Raw genomic sequence first — 11,275 nt, 5'->3', positions numbered from 1 at the left:
ATTTGTGGCGGATATGGAAGTGTCCCTTGGGACCTTGGAGGGAAGTAAGGGGGGAGGTGTGGGCGCAAGTTTTGCATTTCTTGCGGTTGCAGGGGAAGATGCCGGAGTGGAGGTTGGGTTGGTGGGGGGTGTGGACCTGACGAGGGAGTCACGGAGGGAGTGGTCTTTTCGGAACGCTGATAGGGGAGGGGAGGGAAACATATCACTGGTGGTGGGGTCCGTTTGGAGGTGGCGGAAATGACGGCGGATGATACGTTGTACATGGAGATTGGTGGGGTGGTAGGTGATGACCAGTGGGGTTCTGTCCTGGTGGCGGTTGGAGGGGCGGGGTCCTCCGCCCTTGATCCACTTCCCGCTCCTCCGCCCTTGAGCCTCCTCAAAGACTGGGCATTAAGTTGAGGGACAGAGTTAAGAAAATTCTGAAGGCTCTTCAACAAAAGAGAATATTACCAATGTCTCTTCTAAAGAAAGCCTGACTAGCTTGTAAAGTAATACACATTAGTGAGTTGACTAATATGATCTTATTGAATTCTATATATATCCAGCTGTATTTACTTAGCCACAAAGCACATCTGTTTATGAATTAAATGATTTTTCCCAATAAAAGAAAAATACCATCAATGCTGGAAATCTGAAACAAACATAGAAAATACTGGAGAAACGCATGGGTCTGCCAGCATCTATGCATAGTGAAACAGTTAATGTTTTGAGTTCAATATGATTCTGTTTCTGTCTCCACAGATGCTGCCTGACGTGATGATTTTATATAGTTCAGGAGTCAGTGGACAAAAACCATCTCATCCAAATCTGCATTGACAGTGAACTAGGTAATCGGAGTTCAACAATGGAGCATTTGGGAGCTTTTAAGATTGACCTGAATCTTAGATAGATGGCCAAAGAAGATCTAGTAGAAAAGTGTGTTGAATTCATAACTTGCACACTAATCATATAATTCTATACCTTATTGGATGGACTACATTTACAGGACAGCAGAATTAAAATGTGATGAGCTGAATTTGTAGATGTGCAGCTTGAACAGCAACATAAGAATATCGTATTAAATGCTCTCTAAATCCACAATCTTCACCCTACTGCACTGGTATTTTAAGAACACAGAAACAGATATTTCAGCTCCATTTACCTACTCAGCACTTTTGTTAGATCCTAGTTGGTCACATGGAATAGAACATAAAAGTCCCTACAAGGCAGAATGTCTGCATCGACCCTCCAAGAGCATCCCATCCATACCCACCACCCCGCCTATGCCTGTAATACCTTAGCTAATCAACCGAGTCTACACATCCCTGGCCATTTTGGGGCAGTTTAGCGTGGCCAATCTACCTAACCTGCACATCTTTGGACTGTGGTAAGAAACAGGAATACCTGGTGGAAACCCACAGACATGGAGAGAACGTGCAAACTCCACACAGTCACCCAAGGTTTGATTTGAACTTGGGTCTCTGGCTCTCTGAGATATCAGTGCTAATCACTGTGCCACTCTGTGCTATCTGTACCTATATCGCATTTATCTGCCATTGATGAATATCCCTTCACCCTTACCTAACAAAATAAAATTGAACTTGGGATTTTGTGTTGGCACAGCATCTATAATTTAGAAAATATTGAATCAGAAGTTGCAATCTAACCATATTTAATGCTGTTTATCTGACAATGTTGGGCATAAGTGTAAAATTGTAAACTAAGCTTCCTGATTTTACACTATCAGGATACTGTAGGTCCTTTTACAGTCAATAGAATATTGCCTTCGAGGTTTTCCTTTCCCCTAAACTGATTAGTTAAGTGGCTGGACAGTAACACTAGCAGCAACGTTTCCTAATTGTAACATTGGTGAATAGGAGAGTGATAGATCAGCTAGTTTTTTTAAATGTCATCTATATTTTTAAGGTAAAAGTACCCATACCTTGTATCCCAGGATCAGTCCATTTTGCTCAGAATCTGGGACTGGTCCCCACATGACCAGTATCTGTGTGGAGCTCACAGCCTCTGTTGTAATATTTCCCGGTGCAGCTGATGGAACTGAAAGTTAAAAAATAATATCATTGCGACAGTTAAAACTATAAGAACATCCCAAACTATAGGGTGCATTGTCATAACTGGATAAAATGAATGGCCACATCAAAAATAGGTTGAAGCCAGCAGCAGGTGGGTGAGAAACTAGGGCCAGTCCAGCAAGGGTCAGGAGGTCGGGTCTGTTGAGAAGTGGGGATCTGATCTGGTCCAGTGAGGAATCGGGGTGCTTGGGCGATAAAAGGGCTGAGACAGAGTGATGGAATGGGTCTCCAGTGAGTCAGCGGAAGGGGATAGTGTCAGGTCACGGTCTGGAGTCAGCGGGTGAGAGAGATATGAATAGGATGTGTTGGGTAGTCACTCAAGAGATACACTACATATTGAATGGTCTAACTTTACTGAAGTGTTTTGCATCAGTCTTTTACTGTGGAGAAGAATGGAAGTTAGAGAACTTGAGGAAATACATAATGAAAAGTGTCCATATTACAGAGGAGGTGCTGGACTTCTTAAAATGCATTAATCCCTGGGATCTGATCAGGTGCACCCTAGAACTTTGTGGGGAGTTTTGGAAATGATTGCTGGACCCCTTGCTGAGATATTTGTATCACTGATAGCCACAGGTGAAGTGATGGAAGACTGGAGGTTGGCTAACGTGATGTCATTTTTAAGAAAGGTGGTAAGGAAACGTCAGAGAACTATAAACCAGCGAGCCTGATGTCAGAGATGGGCAAGTTGTAGGAAGGGATCCTGAGGGACAGGATGTACATGTATTTGGAAAGGCAAGGGCTGGTTAGGGATAGTCAACATGGCTTTATGCATTGGAAATCATATCTCACTAACTTGAGTTTTTTGAAGAAGTGACATAGAAAATTGAAGAAGGCAGAGCAGTAGACATCGATATGGACTTCAGTAAGGCAAGGTTACGCCTCATAAACTGGTTAGTGAGGTTAGATTATATGGAATACAGGGAGAACTAACCATTTGGATACAAAATTGGCTTGAAGGTTGAAAAAAGAGAATGGTGGGTGGTTTAAGGGCAACACGGTGGCTCTGTGGTTAGCCCTGCTGTCTCACATCGCCAGGGACCCAAGTTTGATTCCAGCCTTGGGCAACTGTCTATGTGGAGTTTGCACGTTCTCCCTGTGTCTGTGTGGGCTTCCTCCGGGTGCTCCGGTTTCCTCCCAGAGTCACAAACAGTGCAGGCGAGGTGAATTGACCATGCTTAAATTGGCCACAGTGTTCGGGGATGTATAGGTTAGGTTCATTACTCGGGGGAGATGTGGGGCAATGGGTCTGGGTGGGATACTCTTCGGACGGGTGGTATGGACCTGTTGGGCTGAAGGGCCTGTTTCCACACTGTAGGGATTCTAATTCCAATTCTTTTCGGACCGTAGGGCTGTGGCACAAGGATTGATGCTGGGTCCACTGCTTTTTGACATTTAAATAAATGATTCGGATGTGAATACAGGAGGTACGGTTCGTAAGTTTGCAGATGACACCAAAATTGGAGGTGTAGTGGATGGCCAAGAACTTCCTTGCAGGGGCCATTCATAGATGAGAATGAGAACCTGGGCACCAGGGTCATTTTTAGTAACCTAAGAAATTTGCTCTGAGGAAATAGTAAGCATAATTTAAAGTCATCTCATTTTAACTTTGGCTTTGGCATTTTCAATATTACAGAATGTTTCATTTACTCTGGTGCAGTTAAATCTGCTTAACTTGGACATTAAAATTTATCCTTGCTCACGTTACACTCCACTTAACATCAACAACTTTACTGGCAAATAGAAGATGACTTATATGTAAGAGCAGTTACATTATATGGACCCTGATACCATACTCCGCTCTTTAATGTCAATGGCATCTAATGCAAATTTGAGCCATCTTTTAGCAGGAATTCTGAAACATGCTCAGTACGTCACAGGTTTCTTGTGACATTGTTTCCAACTCACTACAGTGACACATTTATAGAGGGATGGTATTGGTTATTTAAGTTAAAGATGCGAAATGGCCAGCCAGAAGAGAAGGGTGGCTTCATTTAAATGTTCCCATATATTAAAAATATTCAATACGGTGGTGGTGAAGTAAGTTCATCTACTCCATTCACTTTTCTTTACTTTTCCTTTTTTTTAGTGTTTTACTTACCTTTCTTCTCAATTGTGGAGGCAGGGATGGTGCTGGTATCGCAGCTTTGTTGCTGTCCAGAGTGTGGTAGCAGCTGGGGGCATGGATTGGGACATTTGGCGGTGAGTTAGAGTTGCAGTGCATAGCAGTGGCTGGGGGTCTGTCTCAGGACATTGAATGTTGGAGATAGAGCCAAACATGGGAGGAATGAGCCCAAAACAGAGTTGAGAGAGGTCCCCCAGCATCAGTGGTGACATCAAGAGCAATGCGGGCATGTTGATAGTTGGTAGCCTGAGCTCTCCTGGCATTTGTGGTGAGCTAGCGCAGGAAGAGCAGGCAAAAATGGAGAAGATCAAGCTCTTGTAGGGAGTACGAGCCCAGCAAGGCTCAGCACTTAAAAACTGTACTGGATAACTTTTAACTTTATTTCTTTATTTTTCTACGTTATACCAAGAAGGATTGTAATGTTTAATTTTTAAACTTTGTTTCTTCATTTTTCTACTTTGTATACGAAATGGCACCAGGAATGGTGACACTGTACAATTTTCACTGTACTCGTGCACTTCTGTATTTGAGTACGTGATAATGAATCTAATTCTAATTAATCAGCATAGACCGAGTAGGTCATTCTGTACGTACCAGGAAGACTGATTAGCAGTAAGTCTATTCAAAGTTTGTGAAAAGATTTGTAGCTCGGGTGCTCGTTGTTGTGGTTCTGTTCGCCGAGCTGGGAATTTGTGTTGGATTCAATCAATAAGCACATCGACCTGGACCCAACATACCGGCCACTGCAACAGACAGCTGGAACTGACAACCGGACGCGGCAGATTCAAACCACTACAAATGCTGGAGGAAACATCACAGAAGCGCTTCACAGGAGGCTCCCAAGCACTGAGGATGTCACCTAGATAGGGGACGAAACGTCTGCAACACAAATTCCCAGCTCGGCGAACAGAACCACAACAGTAAGTCTATCTCAGGGTTTGCATTGGAAGCTGTGATTTTCACCTGGATTTAGGATACTTTTGTTATGCACTGCTCCCTCAAATTTTGGGCCATGTGAAAGTGAGAAGAATCATTCAAAAGAAGCATGCGAGTACACTTGCTGTACAGATGATTCTGATTGTCTGCTGGCTGAATCCAGTCCATATAGGTACATGCCAATTGAATTTACTTTGTGATGTTTATATGTCAGCCATGGTGCAAGTTCCATAGGAGGGCAAGGACACAAAAAAGGCTGCACTCCAATGCAGTACTGAGGGAGTCCTGCAGTATTGAAGCTGCTGTCTTTTAGATGAGATTAAACTGAGTACCCAAACTACCTTCTCAGATAGGTGTAAAAGATAACATGCCACTATTTTGAAGAACAGCACAGCAATTTATCTCTAATGTCCAGACTAATGTTCATCTGGTTATCGTGTTTTTGGGAGTTTGCAAATTGGTTGCAGTTTCTCACATTAGAATAGTGACCACATTTCAAGAAAAAAGTACTTCATTGGCTGTGTAGTACTTTGAAAAATCTGTGCCATGGAAAACACTACATAATTGCAAGTCTTGTTTTGTTTATTTATATTAAAATACATGCTTAGAATGATTAACGATACTCAACAACCATGTACTTATAAAGTCACTATAAGTAACTGAGTCTGTGTTGCATGGGACATTTCTTGCCATACCTGGGTGTTAATAAGAAATGCTGAAAATGTGTTGCTGGACAAGCGCAGCAGGTCAGGCAGCATCCAAGGAACAGGAGAATCGATGTTTTGGGCATAAGCCCTTCTTCAGGAAGAAGGGCTTATGCCCAAAATGTCGATTCTCCTGTTCCTTGGATGCTGCCTGACCTGCTGCTGCGCTTTTCCAGCAACACATTTTCAGCTCTGATCTCCAGCATCTGCAGTCCTCACTTTCTCCTGTTAATAAGAAATTCAAGGACTATTCAACTATTTCAGATTTTAAAAGGGACAATGCACCAATAAATTTTAAAAAAATAAACAACTGATTATTTTTAAAGAAGCTTTCATATTCCTTGAGTATTTCCAATGTTTTGTTTAAATTGTTCAAACTCTGAGTGATGATTGAGTGAGTTGGCTTGGAAGAGTTACATAGCTCACTAAGCCCAGCAGTAGAAGAAATCTGAATTAGCATACATCGTTGAAATGACAAAGCATCTGAAATACTTTAGGTTGAACAACTCCATCTCCACTGGAATTAATTCAGTACCGTCAGACAACTGAATTATTCGTCAAAACTAGGCTAATTGAGCACTAGGGGTTAAACAAAGGTAACAAAAACAACATTTAGAAAAAAAAAATACATTCAATGTGAACTGGAATTTTTGCAGGACATTTTCATATGAAAAAGGACACAGTGTCATATAACTATTTCAAGTACTGGTCCTATCTTCAAATAAAACTCTCCACAGCTGCAAGAATTCAAAATAAAAAAAAGACTGTGGGCAGATTTTATGATGATCCAGAAATCAAGCTGTTGAAGGATAGTGCTGATGTTAATGCTTACTCAGTCCAACATTTACTTACATAGTGAAACATTAAAACATACAACTCCTAATTTAAACAAGCCCAAGTTTCAGTAAGTGTCACTGTGTTCATGGGAAAAGCTAATAAGTGCCCTCTAGCTCTATTCAATTAAATACAACTAATTTACAATTAACAGATTACACTGATGTTTAGTGCAAAACTGCTCTGAAGGCAAAAAAAAGCAAAACCACTCAAACAGACCAGAAAGATAGCTGCAGTAAGAAATGGGTGACGGAAATTTACTGGTGCAGTAGATAGTGCTGCCTTGAGGCTGTAGTTAAAGGTCACTGTGGGCCAGAGAGAGAAAAATTTAATCTTGTGTCTGACTATGCTATATCTCACCTGGCAGTGCTTGACACTCACAAAAATGTAGGAAGTATTCTACTTCCTAGTGCTGACATTCTACCTTTAATAAATACTGAAACTTACCACAAAGTATATATTTCAAAAAAATAGGGAATAAGATCAATAGGCTTGAAGATGCCTGTTCGATTATAAATTCCTAACTGTCTTTTGATTCAGTACCTGATTCTCTTGTACGCCCTCGGACTTGGATGCTCCAAGGTCCTGAACCAATGGCATTAAAAGCCTGGATCTGGACTACGTAGTCAATCCATTCCTCTAGGTTTTCAATTGTGATCTCCCGCTCCAAGCGATCATTAATTATCTGACGTACAGGCATACCCTGACCATCCAGTCGCCAATACTTGATTTTATATCCAACCGATTCAGGGTTACCATTATATTCAGACTCTGGAATAGGCTGTGGACAAATATGTTTTCAATGCATTCAGAATTAAAAAAACGCTGATTAGCATACAATTCTGCTATGGTACCTGACAACATTTTTCTGCAGTGTGGTGCTAGAAAAGCACAGCAGGTCAGGCAGCATCTGGGGAGCAGGAGAATCGATGTTTCGGGCATAAGCCCTTCATCAGGCTGACCTGATGTGCTATTCCAGCACCATACTCTCGACTCTGAATTCAGCATCTGCAGTCCTCACTTTCTCCTAACATTTTTCTGCAATCACATCATAAATTGTCTCATTAAAAAAAGGTATTTTGTTGAGTTTTCTCTTTACAACAATTAACAATGAAACTTGAGACTGAAGAGATTGGGACAAATTTTCCTCTTTTAATGCCTGTTTAAATTATAACACAAGGGTGTAGTAAACTATGGAAAAACAATAGCAAATTGAGCAGCTCCCTTCCAAATGTTATTTTCTGCCTGTCTGATTTTCTCGTAGACATTCAGTTTAGGTGATCTACATATCTTGGAGCAGGAGAAGGTTGCTCTGATTGAAATGCCACTATTATGGGGGAAGCCATTCCCAGGCAACAACTGCAGATGATGAGATTGTTAAAAAAAATTGGGTCTTTTATAATTAGTTCTAACATAGTGCCCTGTGCAATTTTTCTTAGCTCGTCAATAAATAACAGGATGAAACAATTGCAATCTCCTACTTTCAAGCTATGGCCTTATAAGTGTCAAAACTATTTTTTCCCCCGCAGACCATAATACATTAATCTATTAAAACAATCAAATGCTTTCAAATTGAATCTTAGGAAATGACTTATAAATTTGATCACTAAGACTTGAAACAGCAATCCATTTGGCTTAGAAAACCAAGTGAGGAACAATCTGGTCTTAAATTTTTAAAGAGTTTTCCATAAAATTGTTGTACATGTCGGAGAGCACCTTATCGACAGCGTGCTGCGCCTGACAGCATTAGTGGAACTGTGAACTAATTCCATGCCCCTTTCCCATTTCAATGGAAACATGAATCACATAGATATTATGTTCAATTATGAATGCTAATTTGCTATTCTTTAGAAACCCAACTGCACTCAATCTTCTTCTTAAAGGAACAACCTGCCACCTTTAATCGTTAGTAATTAAATCATCTGTGTTTACTGTCAGAACTGGTTACATGGACCTCTTTCATTCTTCCCTTTTACTGTAAATTGAAGATAGAGCCCCAATATAACAAAAGGATCCTATGATTTTTGCAGCCGCAGCAAAAAGCTCAGCTGCCATTTATCATTTGCAAAAAAGACAATTACTTGTTAAACTTCATTTTTGGAATATTAATAATGGCAACCTGATGCATAGTTGACACAGATTTAGGTGTTCTGCCTTTAATTATTTACAATGTTAATGACTTGGCTGAAATAACTGAATACACGATTGGTAAATTTGATGATGATACCAAGGTTGAAAGAAGAGTCAGTTGTCAAAAGGAAAGTCTACAAAGGAATATAGGCAAGATAAATTAGGAGGCAAGAACATGGCAAATGGAGTTTAATGTGTGCATCTGTAAACTTGTTCACTTTGGCAGGAAGAATATCAATGCAGTGAACTATTTAAATGGAGAGAAACCGTAAAACTTGATGATGCAGAGGGATTTGGGTATCTTGGTACAAAAATTACAAAATGTTATTATGCAGGGTATTGCAAGTGATTAGGAAAGCAAGTTAAAAAAATTGTTCATGAGACATGGATATTGCTGACTAGTCAGCATTTATCACCCATCAGTCCTTGGGGTTAGGTACACCTATAGTGCTGTTAGGAAAGGAGATCTAGAATTTTGAGACTGCAGTAGTGAAGGAACAGAGATATGGTTTTACGTCGCGATGGTGTGTGACTTGGAGTGGAACTTGCAGATGGTGATGTTCCCATGCATCTGCTACCCTTGTCCTTCTAGATAGTAGATGTCGTGAGAATGTAAGATTCTGTCAAAGAAACCCTGGTGAGTGACTGCACAACATCTTGCAGATAGTACATACTACTCATGCTATATATCAGTTGAGAATGGAATGAATGATAATGGTGGTGTATGGGGTTCCAAACAACCAAGCTGCTTTATCCTAGATGTGTTGAGAGCTTCTTTAGTGTTGTTGGAGCTGCACCTATCTAGGCAGGAGGAAAGTACTTCATCACACTCCTGACTTATGCCATGTATGTGATAAATGTGTTTTGGGGAGACAACAGGTGAACTACCTACTACAGAATTCCGAGCCTCCAACTTACTCTTGCCAACATAGGATTTATGTGTTTGGTCCAGTTCAGCTTCCAGGATGTTGATAGGCAGGGATTCAATTATGTTACTGTTATTGAATGTCAAAGGACAATGGATATATTCTATGTTTTTTGGAGATGTCATTGCCTTTCATTTATGTGCCATGAACATTACTTGCCACTTATTAGCCCAACCAGAATGTTGTCCAAGTATTGTTGCACACAGACAGGTTGCTTCAGTATCTGAGGAGTTATGAATGGCACTGAACATTGTGCAAACATCAGAGGACATAGTTTATTCCAAGGGGAATAGAATGTTTTAATGCAGCTGTAGAGACAACATCTGGAATACTGTGTAGTGTTTTAGTCCCATTAATTGAATAAAGATATAATTGTACTGGAATTAATTACAAACAATTTAAAAGAGGTTCAATCTCATTTCTGGCCTGATAGGTGTATGAAGCAAGATTGAACTGGAGGCTATAACTGTTGTGGTTGAAAAGAATGAGAGGCGACCTTATTGAAACACATAAGCTTGGGGAAGGACTTGATAGAGTGGGTATTGGAAGTTTGCTTTTGCTTGTGGGAGAGATGAGAATTTAGGGACAGAGTTTAAGAGCAAGACGGCTTCCTTTTAGAGTAGAGATTAGGAGAAATCCTTCCTCTCGAAGTTCTATTAGTATGTGGAATTCTCTTCCCCAGGAAGCAATGGAACCTAGGATACTAGATCAATATTAAATAGGCAAAAGAGTCAAGGATTGTGGAGGGGTGGGTGGGTCAGGGGAAGACACAAAAGTAGAGTTGAGACCACAATTAGATCAGCTATGATCTTGCTGAAGGCTGAATCAGTTTTGTAGTCCTATGTTTGGTTGAATGTTTGTATGTATGCTCATATGCTTGTTATGTTGAACAAACAATGGCCTAGTGGTATTATCATTGGATTATTAATCCAGAAGCCCAGCAAATATTCTGGAGATCTGGTTTTGAATCCTACCATGGCAGATGAAGAATTTGAATTTAATAAAATTCTGGAATTAAGAATCTATACTACAATTGAATCTAACCCATCTGGTTCACCAAGGTCCTTTAGGGAAGGAAGCTATGGTCCTTACTTGGTTTGGAAAATGTGACTCCAGACCCACAATAATGTGACTGACTCTTAGCCCTCTGGGCAATTAGGGATGGGCAATAAATGCTGGCCTCGCACAGCAATGTCCACATTCCATGAACAAATAAAAATAATCTGAGTTAGTACGTGCTCACTCATATATTCAGATTAACCAATTTTGTAACTTCTGAGCTGCTTCCTCTGATTAAACTCCTAGTTTGTTGTCATTTGCAATTTGCATCAACTTGCAGTCAGATCTAGAGTTCAAGAAACTGCTATGAATTCAACACTGTTGTGGTTCCAACATTATTCACTAGGAAATCCCACTTTATTGTGCTACAGCATAGCACCATTAATAAAAACCCTCTGTCATAACTTGTTCAGATTGTTAATTATTTTATGATGATTATTATGGATAATATTTTTCTTGCTCCATTTTGTAATTCTGCATTTTATTAAT

General features: G+C 40.3%; 1 protein-coding gene across 4 annotated transcripts in view; it reads right to left on the bottom strand.

Annotated features, from left to right (window-relative positions):
• Positions 1-11,275, bottom strand: part of sdk1a (sidekick cell adhesion molecule 1a) — an 856,101-nt gene that overhangs the window by 161,474 nt on the left and 683,352 nt on the right. For all 4 annotated transcript variants that reach the window (XM_043711901.1, XM_043711903.1, XM_043711902.1 and 1 more), the window contains 2 exons: positions 7,215-7,452; positions 1,922-2,037 (listed from right to left, as the gene is read on the bottom strand). In XM_043711901.1, coding sequence (XP_043567836.1) covers positions 1,922-2,037; positions 7,215-7,452 — 354 coding nt within the window. The remainder of the gene's footprint in view (positions 1-1,921; positions 2,038-7,214; positions 7,453-11,275) is intronic.

This window comes from Chiloscyllium plagiosum, chromosome 21 (assembly GCF_004010195.1).
Source record: "Chiloscyllium plagiosum isolate BGI_BamShark_2017 chromosome 21, ASM401019v2, whole genome shotgun sequence".
Lineage (NCBI taxonomy): Eukaryota > Metazoa > Chordata > Chondrichthyes > Orectolobiformes > Hemiscylliidae > Chiloscyllium > Chiloscyllium plagiosum.
Note: the sequence above shows the minus strand (reverse complement) of the source record. Positions and strands in the feature narration are given on the sequence as shown.